The 18,728-nt window shown below is 50.7% G+C and overlaps 1 protein-coding gene across 2 annotated transcripts in view; it reads left to right on the top strand.

The window, feature by feature from the left end:
* The window catches only part of CLCN1 (chloride voltage-gated channel 1), a 36,933-nt gene continuing 20,948 nt past the window's right edge, over positions 2,744–18,728 (top strand). Inside the window, exons 1-8 of one of the 2 annotated variants that reach the window (XM_013963554.2) lie at positions 2,744–3,001; positions 6,247–6,367; positions 6,759–6,890; positions 7,460–7,588; positions 7,832–7,965; positions 9,642–9,719; positions 11,295–11,373; positions 18,330–18,455. In XM_013963554.2, coding sequence (XP_013819008.1) covers positions 2,822–3,001; positions 6,247–6,367; positions 6,759–6,890; positions 7,460–7,588; positions 7,832–7,965; positions 9,642–9,719; positions 11,295–11,373; positions 18,330–18,455 — 979 coding nt within the window. In that variant the 5' untranslated portion in view covers positions 2,744–2,821. The remainder of the gene's footprint in view (positions 3,002–6,246; positions 6,368–6,758; positions 6,891–7,459; positions 7,589–7,831; positions 7,966–9,641; positions 9,720–11,294; positions 11,374–18,329; positions 18,456–18,728) is intronic. The other variant, XM_018046843.1, reaches the window with a different exon arrangement.

Genomic DNA, 18,728 nt, shown 5'->3' with positions numbered 1-18,728 from the left:
AGAAATGACTGCCTACGAAGAGGGGTGTTCAGAGGAAGTTACAGTTGCCTGGGGGAAATTTCAGAAAGTTGGTGGTCATGGGTCTCATGCTAGGCTTGATGTGGAACAGACAAGTCATGACTAAAGCCCCTTAAGAATAATATGGTGTATTGTCCAAGAGTTGGAAAGCCCAGACTTCAAGAGGTGGGAATCTGAAAACAAGGGTGTCACCCAGGGAGAAAGTTCCTGCTTAAATTAATACGGGGATCCCAAGGAGCTGGATCGTTGACAACCTTCTATACCCCAACACACTCCCACGCACCTGTGTCCTGGACAGTCATTTCAGCAACCTTCCTTCAAATAGCAATTCCATAAGCCTATAGGTTTATAGGTTTTAAGCTTGGACCTCAAGAAAATCTATTAAAACCCCAAAGAATACATATCTTATTCAGTATACATATCATAGGTAAATGCATGGTTGTGAATTTGTTTCCAAATTTAGGAGCTTTTCAAAGGACTCGCCAGAAACCCATCACTGTCCTTCCGAATAAAATCGCTGAACCCATGGGGTGTTGGGGGTGGGATGGGCACAGTTTATATTTTATTTTCTTGTTGTCTTGCAGGATGATAACCCAGGAGATTTTAATCTTTGAGCTAAGACTCAAGATCCTTACTCTCAAATGCTTACCCTTCAGAGCTAGCAGCTGGAGAGCTCCTTGACCCTCCTGGTTCAGAGTCTGGTTTTTAGAATTGCAGCTGGTGCTTCCAGGTGGCTTGGTGGATTGGGAGGGTTTTCTTAATGCCCATGATCTTGCCTTCAGATTTTGGGATCCACAACCAGGACCTGATTTTCTCAGGAACGCTGGAGAAATAAACAATTGTGTTAGATACTTGTTTCTTGGAATTATCAAGTTCCTGCAAAAACTGACTACTTTCAGGGGAGCCACCTCCACAAAGGGGTGGAAATCTTTTCTGTTTCTGAAGCCCCCCTCCCCACAAGAAAATAATTTCGCTTTGGCAATCTATTTTCTTTCCTCTTAGAGGTCTATTTTCCTTATTAAAGTTTTTCTTTTGGGACTGTCCTAATGGTCCAGTGATTAAGAATCGCCTTGCAATGCTGGGGATGTGGGTTCGGTCCCTGGTCAGGGAACTAAGATTCCACATGCCACAGGGCAGTCGAGCCCATTCACCACAGCTGAGCCTGTGGGCCACAACTAGAGAATGTGTATCACAACTGAGCCTGTGTGCCTCAACTAGAGAATGTGTGTCACAGCTGGAGAAGCTGTGTGCCACAACAGAAGATCCTGTGTGTCGCCATGAAGATCCCACATGCTGCAACCGACACTCGACACTGCCAAATAAATAAATAGACAGATATTTAAAAAAAAAAAAAGCTTACAGTGTTTCTTTCATCTCACACCAACCCATTAGATCTCTCTTATTTTCTGCCTGGGGAGAAGGGAGACGTTACAGAACATCCAGGGCCTCAAATCACACGTTTGTCATCTTTGTGGGTAGATTACAGGTCTTCAGATTTATGTTAGGAAAGGTGCTCTTAATGGTATTCATCTTTCCACCTGCTTTGGACAGTCCCATTTAGCCTGGGACAAATTTCAATTGTAGACCAGGCGTTCAGTGTCCCTACCCTGCAGTCCCTGGGACAGACCTTGCTTGGTGATGGATCCCAAACCACACATTGGCTCATGTTTATAGCTTTCCTTCAACAGTGAATAGTTCACAAGGGAAGGACTGCACTAGGAAAATTGGTCTAAAAAAAAGCATAATGCCATATAGAGCAGTTTGGCCTTGGCCAAAAATTATTTATTGACCTGAAAAGGGAAGAATAGCAGGGTACTTCCCTGTCATCTCTTATGTCTGTCGGGCTCATCGTGAGAAACGCCCACTCCCGTCTCTCCGTGGGCTCCCTCGTTCCCTCGCCCCACTTCCGCTTCCCCCCCTGTTATCTCACCTGCCCTGACAGCCCTCCCAGGGATGCTCTGTGCTCTAAATGGAAGCTCAGTCCCTCCCTGAACATCCAGGCTGCTGTGTGGCTGTCATGGATCAGTCCGGGAAGTAGGAGAAATGCCAGAACCCAAGGCTATTGCCCCTGCGCCCCACGCCCAGTGGTGGTAAAGGTGGGGTCAAGGGTATGACTCCAAAGCATCGCTAGTGGCCTCTGGCAGACAACAAAAGGCAGAGCTGGAGGAGAAAGCTGAACATCGATTGGGTTGGGAGAGCTGGTCCGACAGATGAGGGCTAAACCTGGGGGGCACCCAGAGCTGGAGACGAGCCCACAGGGGAAGACGGCAGAGAGGCGCGGCTTACTTGCCCAGGTGAGCCACTCCCCAGTGTTTCTGGACCCTAGAATCACTCCACCCAGCTCCCAACCGCTACGTCCCCACGGAAGGATGGACTGACAGAAGAAAAGAGATGGGCTGCTTAGAGTGTGCAGACTCGGGGAGCACGCAGGTCCAAAAGCCTCAAAGCAGTCTTCCACCATGATCTGCACAGTATTTATAGCCAGACCAGTGACATGGAGCTGGAATCCTCTTCGTGACGCAGGAGTGGGCCGGTGCTTGTCCTGCTGGGGGAATTCCCTGTGGGGCTGCCCCCCAGGTTCTTGTCCCCACCCCTCCCCCGCACGGCTCTCACACCTGCTTCGACCCCAAGCAGATCAGATGTGGCAGTGGGGGGGGTCATGTGACGGAGAGATGGCTATAAATAGCCGGGGGTGGGCATGCTGCCCCAGACGCCTTGGGGACAGGCAGGAGGAGAGGCTTAAGGAGCTGTTCTCAGGGGAGGGTGGGGGCCGGCAGGCCGAAGCCTGGCCGGGGGCAGGGGCATGGAGCCGTCGGAGGCCCAGCCGCGCGGGGGCGAGCCCAGCTGGTGGGGCAGCGCCCCCCAGTACCAGTACATGCCCTTTGAGCACTGCACCAGCTACGGACTGCCCTCCGAGGACGGGGGTCTGCAGCGCAGGCTCCGGAGGGACGCAGGCCCCCATGCCAGCGCCCACCCAACACAGGTAAAGTCCTCAGAGGAGGGGGCGGTGGGGTCCAGGAGCCAGAGGAGCCACGAATCGGGGGAAATGGAGAGGCAGGTGGCTAAAGGGGGCAGCGTGGTCTTTCTAACTTAAAGTACATGGTCGTGTGTTCCAAATATGAACATTCTTTAAAGGTCTGGGTTCAGCCCGGTGGGCACCTTCTATAGAGATACACGTGTACCTGAACACAAGTTTACTAACTGAATCCCCCAAATGTCGGGGGGAGAAGGCAGAGCCACACATGGGTGCCAAGCCTGTGCTTACATAAGCTACACTAGGGGACTGGCAGAGGAGCCCACACCTCTGTGTGCCCCTCACCCTGCACGCAGGCACCACCAGATTCTCCCTTCCCACCCTCAGCGGAACACACACACCCACACTTCTGCAGAAGGCAGAGAGGTGGGGATAAGGGGAGAAGATGGACAGAAGAGCATGGTCAGTGATCCAAGACAGACCAGTGTCAAATGAGCAGAAGAAATGTAATCAAACTTGCAGGTGGGAGGATTCATCAAGTGAGGCCCCATGTGGTGGTAGCACCTGGAGAGATACAGAGCTCTGATCTCAGTGAGGTGGGCGGGGGGGTTGCTGGTGAACTAACTAGGGGTTTGTTGTTCAGTCGCTCAGTCATGTCCGACTCTGTGTGACCCCATGGATGGCAGCACGCCAGGCTTCCCGGTCCTTCACTGCCTCCTGGAGTTTGCTCAGACTCATGTTCATTGATTCGATAATGCCATCCAACCATCTCATCCTCTGTTGCTCTCTTCTCCTGCTGCCTTCAGTCTTTCCCAGGATCAGGGTCTTTTCCAATGAGTCCAGGGTAAATATCCTTCAGGTGCAGACATTGAGGAAAGGGCAGTGATGGTGGGGGCATCCCCAAAGGATGTTTGGGAGCTTGTTGCAGATAAATGCCCAGGTTAAGTTCAGCAAGTGAATGTGCCTGTAGAGGGACAGGATGGAACCTGTCGGGGGCGGGGGTGGAGGGGACCAGGAAATCAGGATTTAAAAATGTTTTAGCTGATGAGGGGGTGGAACTGTGTTTCCTTTGGGGTCTAGGCAGGGCAGGGAAGCTGAGGGCTAGGCTGGGGATCTCCATGCTGGGGGTCCAGAGAATCCAGGTCTCAATCCTGACCCATCCTAAGGATGGTGGGTGGGGGCAGTTCCTGGAGAATCAGCTGGGGGGCAAGGGCACAAAGGCCAGGGGAGGCTCCAGGGGTGAGTCAGAGCAGGCTTCCTGGAGAAGGTAGCTTGGAACACAGTGCAGGGTTGGACAGGAAGACCCCCCACTCGTGGTCCTGGGCTCTCTGTCGCCAGGTACGCGGTCTGAGTGGGATGTCAGCTTAGTAAAGGTGCAGCTGCAGCGCCTTCCAGTGACGGCGAGCCAAGGAGCACACTAGCGCGAAGCCAAAGGGATGTGGGAAATCAGGTTGGGCAGGTGCAATGAAGGGGAGCTTGGACCTTTGTTTTTCTCTGCTTAAATCTTATTATGGAAATTTCACACTTATACAAAAATAGAAAAAGTGGTGTATTGAATCCCCAAGTACCCCTTGCCCAATGATTATCAATTGTCAGCATCTTTGCATCCATCCTCCCATCCCCGGCCCTACATTCAGGAATCGGGACAATACGACTGTTTCAGGCTTGACCTCTCTTTACCTCCCAGCTCTGCTCAGATGGTGAGTCCTAGTCCAGCCAGCACAGATTTGGCTCTTTTATTTTTATTTTATAAATGTATTTATTTATTTGACTTCGTTCAGTCATAGCTGTGGCACACAGGATCTTTCGTTGTGGCACGTGGAGTCTCTAGTTGTGGCTTGGGCTCCAGAGTGCCTTCAGGCTCCGTAGTTGTGGCTTAGAGTGTGGGACCTTGGTTCCCTGACCAGGGGTTGAACCCAAGTTCCCTGCATTGCAAGGTGGCTTCTTCACCACTGGACCACCAGGGAAGTCCCAAGATCGGACTCTTTCAGTGTTTCCCAGCCCAGGTTTGGTATGTAGCCCCCGCTTCTCATCTCCTCCAGCCTGGGATCTAAGGTGAGTTGAGGTATTCCACGTGCTGGCCCTCATGGGAAGTGTCTTCTCTCAGGTCTGGGGAGGGCATGGAGGAAAACACAGCTCCCTTCGGTCACTAACCTCATCCCAGAGCAGGGTATTAGTGCCTCCTGCTCAGGATTCAGGCATAAACTCGACTGCTCGTATTGTGAAATCAGATCTCTTCCACTCAGGCTCTCCGAGAACCAGCAACGTGGCCTGGTCTGACCCTGGCCCCAGAGGACAGAGTTACTGTAGTGGAGGTGGGGCAGGCTAAAAGGAGTTAGTATACCTTGCACACATACAACACCCCAAACACACACACTCTACTTTTGGGGGCGGTGTCCAGTTTGTGCCTACAAGCACGGGGAGGGGATGTGGCTGGGTCTTCCCTAAGCCTGGCAGGGCGTCCGAGGAGCCTCATTAAAGCTAGACACACCAAGGCCAAGAGCCACCAGGAGTCACCTGCTAGCCTGTCCTCACCCCGTCCGTATCAGTATGAGGGGGGTCCAGGGAAGCGACAGAGGGACCAAGAAGCAGGAAGCAGTGACACACAAAACATGTCATTGACACAGGTGCCCAGTCTTAGCACAGTTCTCGTACCCCTGCTTCAGAGCAGGAACTGGTTCCCTTGCTGAAGGCTGCTGTTGAGAGAGATGAGTACAGCTGGGCAGGGGTGTGGATGGATGGACAAGGGCGAGGAGTGGGCACTGTGTGGATGGATGGTGGGGAGTGGAGGGCATTGATAACCCAAGTGACCCTGCACGAGGCCGTCAACACCCAGGATTTTTTAAAAATCTATTTATTTTTGATTGGAGGACCACTGCTTTGCAATGTTGTGCTAGCTTCTACCGTACATCAGCATGAATCAGCCATAGGTGTACATATGTCCCCTCTGTCTTGAACCTCCCTTCCACTTCCCACCCTATCCCACCCCTCTAGGTTGTCACAGGGCACCAAACACCCAGGATTTTAAAAAGCTGTTTGTTCAATATATCTGTGGGTCTATATGAAGTGAAGTGAAGTCGCTCAGTCATGTCCAACTCTTTGCGACCCCATGGACTGTAGCCTACCAGGCTCCTCCGTCCATGGGATTTTCCAGGCAAGAGTACTGGAGTGGGGTGCCATTTCCTTCTATATACTTCCTTCCATTTCTTTTGACTCTTCAACGACACAGACCTTTCCCATCTCCCTCTATCCAGATTTATGGCCACCACAAAGGGCAGTTCTCAGGCAAGGAGCAGGACAACGAGATGCCCAAGACGATGGGCTCCAGCGCTTCCGTGGACAGCAAGGACGAGGATCACTATTCTAAATGTCAAGGTGACGGGGACGGGGGAATGGAGGTGTCTGGAGAGGAAAGAGGTACAGGGATTAGGGTAGTAACTCTGAAGACTCATTGCGTATTTCTGACTCACGGTCCCCATCTGCACACCAAAGCCCTCCTCCAAGGAAAAGACACGGCTCCCGTGTCCTACTCACACTACCTTCCCACCATCCCTCCCACACAGCCCCAGGAAAGCAGAGTTTAGAAGGGAATCAAGCAGCCAGAGGGGAATTGGACTCTGGTGCCTTCTGAAGGGCAGAGAGGTGAGGAGGAACTCAGGGAATGAGACATACAGACCGGACTCCGAGAGGCCCTCAGCTCCCAGCCCTAAGCCGCACACCCAGAGCAGCCACTGGTTACCTGCTCCTCTGTCCTTTCTTTCCCTAGATTGTATGCACCGCCTGGGACTCGTGGTGAGAAGAAAGTTAGGGGAAGACTGGATCTTTCTGGTGCTTCTGGGGCTCCTGATGGCTCTGGTTAGCTGGTGCATGGATTATGTCAGTGCCAAAACACTTCAGGGTAGGTGTAACATGGCCCTTTGCCCCCCTAGCCCTCCCCACACTGTGGTTGTTCTAGAGTTTCCACCTAGGGTAAGCTGGGGGAGCTTCGGGATGGTGCTCAGAGAAGAACAGGTGTGACTCCAGTCCAGGGACACCAGACCCAGGTCCACTTTCCCTGTCCCTTTTTATCAGCCAGGCTGTGGGCGCCACTCTTGTAGGGTGACCAGCTTGTGCTACTTTTTCCGAGGGCTCTGCAGTTCAGGCAACTGGAAACATGTGGAGTCCCAGGAGCCCCTCGTGCCAGGGTAACAAGTGGCTGGGTGCCCACGGCCTCTAAGGAGGTGCCCTCACTGTGGTTTACTGCCCTGCCGTCCACTCGACCTCCCACAGGTGGTGGGAACTCGAATGAGTCATGTCACCTCCCCTGGCTCAGATCCCCCCACGAGTCAAATGAGAATAGAGCCACTTCTGAGGTCCAGCGGGGACAGTGGCCACTCATGCATGCTCTTAGCACGGCTCTCCTCGCTGCGGGCATCGGGGCGGCACCGACATCCTCGTAAGACTGAGCCGGGACGCCTGTCTCCGCAGCCTACAAGTGGTCCTACTACCAGATGCAGCCCAGCCTGCCTCTGCAATTCCTGGTCTGGGTCGGCTTCCCCCTAACCCTCATCCTCTTCAGCGCCCTCTTCTGCCAGCTCATCTCTCCCCAGGCTGTCGGTGAGAATTTCCCAGATCCCACCGCGTCACGCTGTCACCACAACCCACAGCATCTCCTCCCCTCGCTCCCAAGCCTGTTCTCGGCTTTGCCACTGTCCCGCTCTCCCCGCTCACCAACCCCCGCCCCTGCCCCGCCACCACAAAACCTCTCGCTCCGTCCCGTGTCCACTCTCTGGATGTCCATCTACCTTTAACCTCCTTTAAACTTGCACGTAATCGCTCAAAACAACAACACGCTTTCAGGCTCTGGAATTCCTGAAATGAAGACAATTCTTCGCGGGGTGGTCCTGAAGGAGTATCTCACCCTCAAGGCCTTCGTGGCCAAGGTAGTGGCCCTCACCGCGGGGCTGGGCAGTGGCATTCCTGTAGGGAAAGAGGTAAGACCAGTTTCTGCGGGGTAAGCTGGGCAGGCCCTCCAGCAGAGGGCGCCACAGAGTCTAGCGGGAGCTGGTGGGGGTGGGGAGGTTGGGACCATCGCGATTCCTAGGGTAACAGGGAAGATCCTCACCCTGGGACACAATGACAAAAAACATCAGAGCTGGGAGTAGCTTAGAGCAGAGTCACCTTTGGGGCAATCACTACTGGCATCTGGGGCTGAGTAATTCTTGGTTCTAGGGGGCCGTCCTGTGCGTTTGTAGGATCAGCAACCTCCCCAGCCCGTCCCTCCTACAAGCCAGCAGCAGCTCCGCAGCCCGGCATTTTGACAATCCGAAAGTCTCCAGACATCGCCAGATGTCCCCTGGGGGCAGAATGTCTCCCAGTTGAGAACCACTGCCTTAGAGACAATCCAGACAAACCCTGTGAAAACTGAGACCTAAAACAGGCTGTGCTTTTTTTCGAGGTTACTTGTCACCTTGTAAGAAGTTACATGTAACTTCTTGCCTTGCTGCAACCAGATTTATCTTTTAGAAATGATATCAGAAATAACTGCCCTCTGGTTGCTGCTGCTAGGAACGTCAAAGAAGTTTTCACTTCTTTTTTTTTTTTTTTCTTTTGGCCATTCAACATATGGGATCTTAGTTCCCCACCCAGGGATTGATCCTACACCCCCTGTGGTGGAAGTGCAGGGTCTTAACCACTGGACCACCCTGAGAAGTCCCTCTATTCCATTTCAAAATGAAGTCCAAACTTATTTCCTGGAGCCTTTGGTGATTAGGCTCCTCTCTGTCCTCCGAGGCTACTCCTCCTTCCTGGTGCTGGAATGACAAGGCAGTTTCTGCCGCTCAGCCACCAAGCCTGCCCCCTCCAGGTTCTTGTACTTGCTGTGCCCTCAGCCTGAAACATTCTTCTACTGAGAACCCCATGGCTTCTGCCTTCATGTCCATCAAGGCCCTACTCAGCTGTGACCTTCCCCACCCCTCCCTTGTGTTTCCTCTCTCTCTTCTGGTGTTCAGCCACTCAGTGGTGTCTGACTCTTTGCGACCCCATGGACTGCAGCACGCCAGGCTTTCCTGTCCTTCCCTATCTCCCAGAGTTTGCTCAAACTCATGTCCATTGAGTCGGTGATGCTATCCAACCATCTCATCCTCTGTCTTCCCCTTCTCCTCCTGCCTTCAATCTTTCCCAGCATCAGGGTCTTTTCCAATGAGTCAGTTCTTCACATCAGGTGGCCAACCTATTGGAGCTTCAGCTTCAGCCTCAGTCCTTCCAGTGAATATTCAGGATTGATTTCCTTTAGGATGGACTGGTTGGATCTCCTTGCAGTGCAGCGGGCTCTCAAGAGCCTTCTCCAGCACCAGTTCTTCAGCACTCAGCCTTCTTTATGCCCAACTGTTGCATCCATACATGACTGCTGGAAAAAACTGCTGGAAAAAACCACAGCTTTGACTAGTCAGTTTCTTCACAGCCTCTAGAATTTTCTGAAATGATAATGTGCTAGGCATCACCTCCCTTCCTCCCTGGGTTGAACCTCTGCGAAGGCATAACTTCTATCTTAGCTATATTTCTAGCCCCTGGTACAGTGTCCACAACAACCGATGTCTGTCCAAGAATGCCACCAGGCCCCCCCACCCAACCCCTGCCCCTGACCCCTCGTCCCGCTCCTCTCTCCCAGGGCCCTTTTGTTCACATTGCCAGCATCTGCGCGGCCATCCTCAGCAAATTCATGTCGGTGTTCTGTGGGGTGTATGAGGTAAGGCTGAGAAGGGCAAAGGAGGTGGGGCTGGGCTGCCTTGCCGAAGGGCAAAGGAGGTGGGGCTGGGCTGCCTTGGCCGCGATGCTGAGCCGGGCACTGCGCTAACCCCCGCTCCCGCAGCCTGCATCCACGTGCCCCTGGCCCGCCTCTTCGAGCCAGACGATGCCGCTGTTTAAGCCCTTGCTGATCCCTTGACGCCCTCTCTCCCGGATCCGGGCCCTGCCTCGGGGTTGGGGGAGGTCGCACATGGTCCGTTCCTCCGCCAGCCCCAGTGTCAGTTACCCTCCGCGATTCCCTCGGGGGCCGCCCCGTCCCTTTGTCGTTCCTGGTCCTCCACCCCGCGTCTCATGCGCTCCAGCCGCGCCCTAGCCCTCTACCGCCTCGTCCCCGCGCTCCTCTGTTGCAGACCGTGCCTGGGCAGCTTGACCTACTGGTGTCGGCCTGCGCTGTGGGCGTGGGCTGCTGCTTCGCAGCCCCTGTCGGAGGCAAGTTTCACTTCCTCCCTATCCCAGTTGGCCTGAGGGGTTGTGGAGGGGGTGCTCTCATAAGCTTTGGGGTGGGGTGGGGGTGGGGGGCTGCTCGCGGAAGGGGGATGGGGGTGGGCCTTTCAGGGAGTGACCCCGAATCACATCCCGAATCACTCACTTTCTTAAACCAGAGCGCTGTGTGTTCTTTTAGAAGCTGCTGGCTCTTTCTTGCCGTTTGCCAAAGCCCTTTCCTGTTAATACTTCTGGCCCCGATTGTCCCCAGCCCCCTTCTCTGGTGACCATTTAGGCTTACCTGCCTTCTGTAAATTTACCTAACCGGTTCATTTTCTATGTCTGGCTTTGCGCTATGAGATCAATTCCTGTTTGCCAAACTAACAGTTTCTCTTGGCCTGGGATGGCACTGGGGAGATGGGGCCCCTGTGATGGATTCCGTGTGACTCAAGTCTCTCCTTCTCTGTCCCCCCTCCTTGCCTGTTCTCCTTCCTCTCCTGCCTGCCTTACCCCTCCCTGCCTCTCACCCTCTGCCTCTCACCCTCTGTCTGTCTCTCCCTCTGTCTGTCTCTCCCCCTCTGTCTGTCTCTCCCCATCCCTGCCTCTCGCCCTCTGTCTGCCTGTCCCTCTCTGTCTGCCTGTCCCCCTCTGTCTGCCTCTCCCCCTCTGTCTGCCTGTCCCCCTCTGTCTGTCTTTCCCCCTCTGTCTACCTGCCCCCTCTGTCTGCCTGTCCCCCTCTGTCTGCCTCTCCCCCTCTGTCTACCTGCCCCCTCTGTCTGCCTGTCCCCCTCTGTCTGCCTCTCCCCCTCTGTCTGCCTGTCCCCCTCTGTCTGTCTTTCCCCCTCTGTCTGCCTGTCCCCCTCTGTCTGCCTCTCCCCCTCTGTCTGCCTGTCCCCCTCTGTCTGTCTTTCCCCCTCTGTCTACCTGCCCCCTCTGTCTACCTGTCCCCCTCTGTCTGCCTGTCCCCCTCTGTCTGCCTGTCCCCCTCTGTCTGTCTCTCCCCCTCTGTCTGCCTGTCCCCCTCTGTCTGCCTGTCCCCCTCTGTCTGTCTCTCCCCCTGTCTGTCTCTCCCCCTCTGTCTGTCCCCTAGTAGCAGCCATACTATTACACTGACATGCTGACGGTGGGCTGTGCCGTGGGAGTCGGCTGCTGTTTTGGGACACCTCTTGGAGGCAAGTGATGTATCCCCTCCTGCATCAGTGCACTTGCCTGTTCTTGCTCCCAAAATGGTTACTGCCAGCATCCCCAAGTCTGGGTATTACCAGTTTAAAGAAGGGTAAAGCCAGATAGCTTTTAGTGAGCATTTACTATGTGCAGGCAGTATTCTAAAGACTTTACATCCCTTCCTGCCCAGAGCTGTATGAGGTTGATATTAAAGAGAGAGAGTAAGTGACTTGCTGTTAGTAAGTGGGAGAACCAGGAAGGAAAACCAGGGTGGCCTCTGTGGGACCCCTACTTATATTGTATTTCTGAGTGCTCACTTGGGTCCGACTCTTTGCAACCCCATGGACTGTATCCCTCCAGGCTCCTCTGTCCATGGGATTTCCCAGGCAGGAAGACTGGCATGGGTTTCCCTTGCCATTTCCTCCTCCAGGAGCTCTTCTGGACCCAGGGACTGAATCCACCCACATTTCTTGTGTCTCCAGCACGGGCAGGCGGATTCTTTACCACTGTGCCACCCGGGAAGCTAGACAGACTTTTGTATTGTTGGATGTTTTTGCCCTTCACTTATTACAGCCTCTAACAGGGGACTTGTGTGTGCATTTTTTTAAACTTTTTTCTCTTTAATCATTCATTTTTTTGTTGTCATTTTTTAAATTGAAGTGTAATTGGCATCTCTATATAGTTCACATTTGCATGTATTTTCTTCTCCAAAAGAAGACTTACCTTTGCTTGTATGTTGTTAAGGGCATGGGAGTTTCAGTTCAGTTCAGTCGCACAGTTGTGTCCGACTCTTTGTGACCCCATGGACAGCAGCACTCCGGGCCTCCCTATCCATCACCAATTCCTGGAGCTTACTCAAACTCATGTCCATAGAGTTGGTGATGCCATCCAACCATCTCATCCTCTGTCATCCCCTTCTCTCACTTTCAATCTTTGCCAGCATCAGGGTCTTTTCCAATGAGTCAGTTCTTTGCATCAGGTGGCCAAAGTATTGGAATTTCAGCTTCAGCATCAGTGCTTCCAATGAATATTTAGGACTGATTTCCTTTAGGATAGACTGGTTGGATCTCCTTGCTGTCCAAGGGACTCTCAAGAGTCTTGTCCAACACATCAGTTCAAAAGCATCAAATTTTCGGCACTCAGCTTTCTTTATAGTCCAACTCTCACATTCATACATGACTACTGGAAAAACTATAGCTTTGACTAGATGGACCTTTGTTGGCAAAGTAATATCTCTGCTTTTTAATATGCTGTTTAGGTTGGTCATAGCTTTTCTTCTAAGGAGCAAGTGTCTTTTCATTTCCTGGCTGCAGTCACCATCTGCAGTGATTTTGGAGCCCAAAAAAATAAAGTCAGCCACTGTTTCCCATCTATTTGCCATGAAGTGATGGGACCAGATGCCATGATCTTAGTTTTCTGAATGTTGAGTTTTAAGCCAACTTTTTCACTCTTCTCTTTCAGTTTCATCAAGAGATTCTTTAGTTCTTCTGCCATAAGGGTGATGTTATCTGAATATCTGAGGTTATTGATATTTCTCCCAGCAATCTTGATTCCAGCTTGTGCTTCATCCAGTCCAGCATTTCTCATGATGAACTCTGCATATAAGTTAAATAAGCAGGGTGACAAGATACAGCCTTGAGTTGACATACTCCTTTCCTGATTTGGAACCAGTCTGTTGTTCCATGTCCAGTTCTAAGTTGCCTCTTGACCTGCATACAGATTTCTCAGGAGGCAGGTCAGGTGGTCTGGTGTCCCCATCTCTTTCAGAATTTTCCACAGTTTGTTGTGATCCACACAGTCAAAGGCTTTGGCGTAGTCAATAAAGCAGAAGTAAATGTTTTTCTGGAACTCTCTTGCTTTTTCTATGATCTAATGGATGTTGGCAATTTGGTCTCTGGATCCTCTGCCTTTTCTAAATCCAGCTTGAACATGTGGAAGTTCACGTACTGTTGAAGCCTGGCTTGGAGAATTTTGAGCATCACTTTGCTAGCATGTGAGATGAGTGCAATTGTATGGTAGTTTGAGCATTCTTTGGCACTGCCTTTCTTGGGGGTTTGAGTGGACCTTATTTAGGTTAACATGTGTGTGTGCTCAGTTGTGTCCAACTCTTTGCAACCCCATGGACTGTGGCCTGCCAGGCTCCTTTGTCCATAGGATTTTCCAGCAAGAATACTGGAATGGGTTGCCATTTCCTTCTCCAGGGGATCTTCCCGACCCAAGGATGGAACCTGTGTCTCCTGCATTTCTTGCATTGGCAGGCAGTTTCTTTACCCCAGCACCACCTGGAAAGACATTTAGATGAATAGTCAGCTTTTTTTTTATTTGGGGCATGCTGCACAGCATGCAGGATCTTAGTTCTCAGACCAGGGATTGAACCCAGCCCCCTGCATTGGCAGTGCAGAGTCTGAACCACTGAACCACCAAGGAAGTGCCAATGGTCAGGTTTAGATGAGGACTACAGATGAGAATTAAAGTCCCGTTTTTCCTTGACCACAATGTAAAGTTGAGTTTAGCTCTTTCTACTAATGTTAGACAAAGAGCAACTTTTCAGACTTTTCCTTGTCCTGGATGACTAACAAGTGTGCATGGTCAGAGACAGCTGCTGTATCTGTTTATTTACTCATTGGTAACAGTTGTAACCAGATTAACAGAGCAAGGATTATATAGATCACTGGTTGGATTCATTGGTGATAAAAAAAGATACCATGTTAACAACTGGAGAAGCAGAATTGCAGGAAAGGCATCTGCTTCATAAATGCAGCTGTTAGAGGGATCTTTCAATTATGAAAATATAATCAGTCCTTTCATAGAAGAGTCTTCAGGAAACCAAGATGACTTGGCTCAGGAACAATACATGGATAAACATTAACAGTTAATGAAAATGTACCATGCTCACTTGAACTGATGCTAAAGCAACGCCCATGGCCTAAGGGAGATAGGTTGGCCAACGAGGTAGCTGGCATCCTGCTTGCACTACTGTGGTCAGCTCTTGGCATTAAAGTCAATGTCCCCAGCAGGGAGGGCTCGCCTGTTGGGATTTCTGCACAAGTTCACATATTCACACTTGCATTTATACCCCCTCTCACCTTTATTGAATCTTTTGCCTTACAAATCCAGAAGGTCTGAAGAATACTTTTAGAAGGGTAGCATTTTTTGTTGTTTTGTTTTTAATCCAGATTCTTTTAAAGTGAAGAGAATATGAATTTTTTTTTTTTTTTGCATAAAACTAGAGCTTCTGGGACGAATGAGGAAGATTCTTCATGATCCTGTCTAGACACTGGGAGAGGCAAATAGTTAAGTTACAGATAAAACATGGCTCTTGACATAAGTTGACATAAGAAAATGTTAAGCATTGAAAAGTTAAAATGTTTTGTTATTAGGATGTTTGTAGTAAGTGGCAAATATTAAATGAACTTGCAGATAACCTTATTTGATAGCTATACTTTACAAATACAGATTAATTCTAAACAAAAAAAAATAGTATTAGAGTAATTTATTCACTCTGTAGTCAGCTCTTAATGCCTTACACTGATGAAATCTACTGCAACATTTGGCTAAGACGACTCCATATATGCACTCTGCTGTGAGCAGAGACAGTACCTCTGGGTGCCGTGCTGGTTACTATCCTTGCAGGTACCCGCAGCAGCAAAGGTAGACAGGAAGGCCAGCAGACCATCACAGCCCACTCAGAGAAGCATCCCAGTGGCAGCCTGGGCAAAGTGCAAAGAATATTCTGGAGAGAAGAAACAGCATTGCATAGTCAAGACATACAGGAATAGAATGTCAATACATAAGCATTACTAGAGGACACAGGGGAAGAAATGACAGGAAATGAGTCTGGACAGGTACCTGGGGGGTGATTCATGAAGGTCATCGTAGGAAATGCTCAAGAATGTCAGTTTCATTCTCTAGGCTAGAGTTTGCCTGAATGTGTTGTACAGAACACAGTTCCTGGTGTTAGTAGACATAACATGTAAATAGTGTTCCAAGATCAGATAGGTTGGAAAATACTGCGTTGAATAGATAGTTTTTTTAAACAGGAAGAGTTCAATACACTGACATGCCCTGTGAATATCCCACGTGTGGCTCAAAGACAGTATGTCCCGCAGAATCCTTTTTGCAGGGACCCTCTTTAGGGAACTCGTAATATCTCATGGACCTGACTTTGGGAAATGCTGTCATGGGTGAAGGGGAGTCGGGGAAGAGTTTCAAACAAGATAGTGACATGGCCAGCTTTGGCCAGACAGAACTGGCCTGTGGATTAGCAGGATTTATCCAGGATTAACAAGAAGACTATTGTCCTAGTCCTGATGATGCTAGATGGTGAGAGACTGAACTGGGCAGAGGCAGAGGAGACAGAGAACAGAATGATATATAAGGGTGATAGAAAAGGAAATGAATGGCACCTGGTGACTGATTTTGCGAGGTTATGAAAGATAAGAAAGGAGGAATCTAGGCGAACTTTCAGTTTTATAAGGAGGAACATGCGGTGGATCGTGGTGTTGCAAGCAAGATAGGGAATATAGGAAGTGAAACAGGTCTAAGAGAGTTGATACATTTCGCTTTGAATACATTGAGTTTGAAGTTCCTGCGACATCTCCAAGTGACGTCAAATAGGCAGCTGGCTTGCTGAGTCTGGAGTCCAGGAACTGAGCTGAAAGCATGGCTTTGTCAGCCTGTCGGTTAGCATGGGGATGGTAGTTAAGCCATCAGCATAGATGACTTTGAAAAAGTGGATCTACAAGTCACAAGAGTCAGAGACCAGGGCCCCTGGCGCCAGAGGAGGAGACAGAGAGGAGCCTGCAGGGTGGGAAAGAGAGCGACGTTCCGGAACCTAGGAGCCCAGAGCTTCCAAGTGCTGTTTGTGTTTTTTAATGCTTTGTTTCCTTTCAGCGGCACATTTTCTGTTTGGCTCAGGCAAATATGAAAATTCACTCTCGTTCCGAAGTACACAGTGACAGACTGTTACAGAACGTGTCCCAGAACTCGGGAAGGGAAATCTAGCCTAGGATTTCAAAAGCTGGTCGTCAAATATTCGTAAGTTGGATAGTTTACATTTCGACAAATCAGAGCCAACTTTGGTTTTGTTCAGTTCAGTTCAGTTACTCAGTCGTCTCCGACTCTTTGTTACTGGTGAAGAAAAGGAGCAGTTTGTTCTGCGTGACACCCCCCCACCCCCGACTCCCCAAATTCTCCTTTTAGGCCAAGAGAGCAGCTGCCGAACCTGATGAGATTTGGGAAGCAGGGGCAGGCCAGGGGTGGTTGGCAAAGGGCTGTCCCTCAGAGTCCCCATTTTCTGAAATTCCACCCATCTATGATCCCTTGCTCTTTTTCTTCCTTCCCCTGTTCTCCATCTCCCCTCCTTCCCCTCCCCTCCTCTCTCCTCTCCTCTCATCCATAGGACAAGGCTTTGAAGCCTGATGATGTACCAGGCACATAGGTGTTAGGTGCTGAGAATCCAAAAGAACCTTCAGTCCCAGGGGGACCTCAGAGATATAAATAGAGAACTACCTCTGAAAGTGCTGACACGTGCTCTGATGCCCCAAATTCCCAGAAAACAAGATAAGGGATGGACTGTTTTTACCTGCAGAGGGGGACTGGGGATCCCAGAGAGGGGGGACTGGTTCCCAGAGAAGGGGAACCACAAGGTGTCCTCTGCCCAAGTGCAGCGGCTGTTCCACACAGGAGCAACCATTAGGCCACCCTCGCTGTGGCATAACTGACTTCCTATCGCCATTGACTGTCACCTGCAGCAGAAAGGGCTGGAGTCCTGAGAAATCAAGAGACGTGACTTTTGGAATCTAGAACAGGGGGAAGAAAATGGCTCGGATGTGAGAGGCCACCAGAAGTGGGAAGCAGGTGGCATGGTTGGTGGCGGGGGGCGGGGGTGGGTCTTGGCCGACCAGTAGCCACAGAGAGCAAAGGACAGGAACCTGACCTAGTTCACAGCTTTCCTGGGGGCCAGGGCTCTTTCCACTCATGCAGTTATAGGCTGCATTTGTTGTCTTCCTTCTTCAGCTCTGATAAAGATGAGGCTTAGCCAGATGTTAGGTAATTCTGTTCTCAGTTTCCACTTTGCATCTAATCACAGTCTTCTCTCCGATTCGTGGTATGTGTAAAGATTATTTTCTTTGCATCTCTTGAGTCTTTTATACCCTTGTTAGCTTCCTTCCTTTGTTTCCACCAGCTCTTGCTATTTTTCTGTTTATTTGCCTTCTCATTTCTGCTCCAGCATCTACTCTCAGAAACAGGGCAACTTAGGACTCTGAATTAGCTTGGCTTCTACCTCACCCTCCTTCCTTGAGCATAATGGTTTGTAACTTCTTTGAGCTTCTTGGTCTCCTCCCCCCTGGATCTGGTCCTTTTAAGTCAGGTTTTTTACATTTTACTTAGAAAAAAATATTAATGAATCCTCTCTTGGAATACTGAGTACTGTCAGCTCTTACAAAGTCCCTTCCTTTTTATTTTTCTTGTTTCTTCCCTAAAAGTTGTAGGGTACGTGACGCATGGGAGAAGGGAGGAGAGATTGCAGGGGTGGTGGCGTTATGGGGTAAATCTTGAGCTCTACTGCGTGCTCTGATGAACACTCACTCTGGAAGCTTTCCCCCTTGTAACTTTTCTGCAGAAAATTTTCAGATCCCTGTGGATATCAGACAACTGTGAATTCCACCCAGCCCTGATTTCAAAGGGGTAGAGCAGGCACAACCATCATGTGTTGTGGGTTAAACCCCGCTCATTTCCCATCTTCTCTGTGTCTTGTTGAACCATCTCTCTGGTCTGCAAAAAGTGCTAGCATGGGCAGGTATATGGTTTAGAGCATGGCACACTCCAAGAGACCATCTGTTCCCACTACTGCTCCCCCCTCGTGGCTCAAGGAGCCAAAGCTCCTGGGGTCCCCGGGGTGGGGGTGTGAGAGAGAGCCTCACCCCCGGCCTGCACCTGACCTGACTTCCTTGCCCCGTAGGAGTGCTGTTTAGCATCGAGGTCACCTCCACCTACTTCGCTGTGAGGAACTACTGGCGAGGATTCTTTGCAGCCACGTTCAGCGCCTTTGTTTTCCGAGTGCTGGCCGTGTGGAACAAGGATGCTGGTAACATGGGAAGCATCATCTGGGAAGTGGGACCAAGGCCCAAGGGCGTATAGAGGGCAAAGGTACAGGTCGTGGAGTAGGGTTGTTGTCTAGTCGCTAAGTCGTGTCTGACTCTTCTGCGACCCCATGGGCTGTAGCCCGCCAGGCTCCTCTGTCCATGGAATTTTCCAGGCAAGAATGCTGGAGTGGGCTGCCATTTCCTTCTGGGGATCTTCCTGATCTAGGCATCGAATCTGCATCTCCTGCCTTGGCAGGCGGGTTCTTTACGGCTGA

The sequence above is a fragment of the Capra hircus genome, chromosome 4 (genome assembly GCF_001704415.2).
Source record: "Capra hircus breed San Clemente chromosome 4, ASM170441v1, whole genome shotgun sequence".
Taxonomy (NCBI): Eukaryota; Metazoa; Chordata; class Mammalia; order Artiodactyla; family Bovidae; genus Capra; species Capra hircus.
The sequence above is the reverse complement of the archived record's forward strand: the minus strand, read 5'-3'. Positions and strand labels throughout refer to the sequence as shown.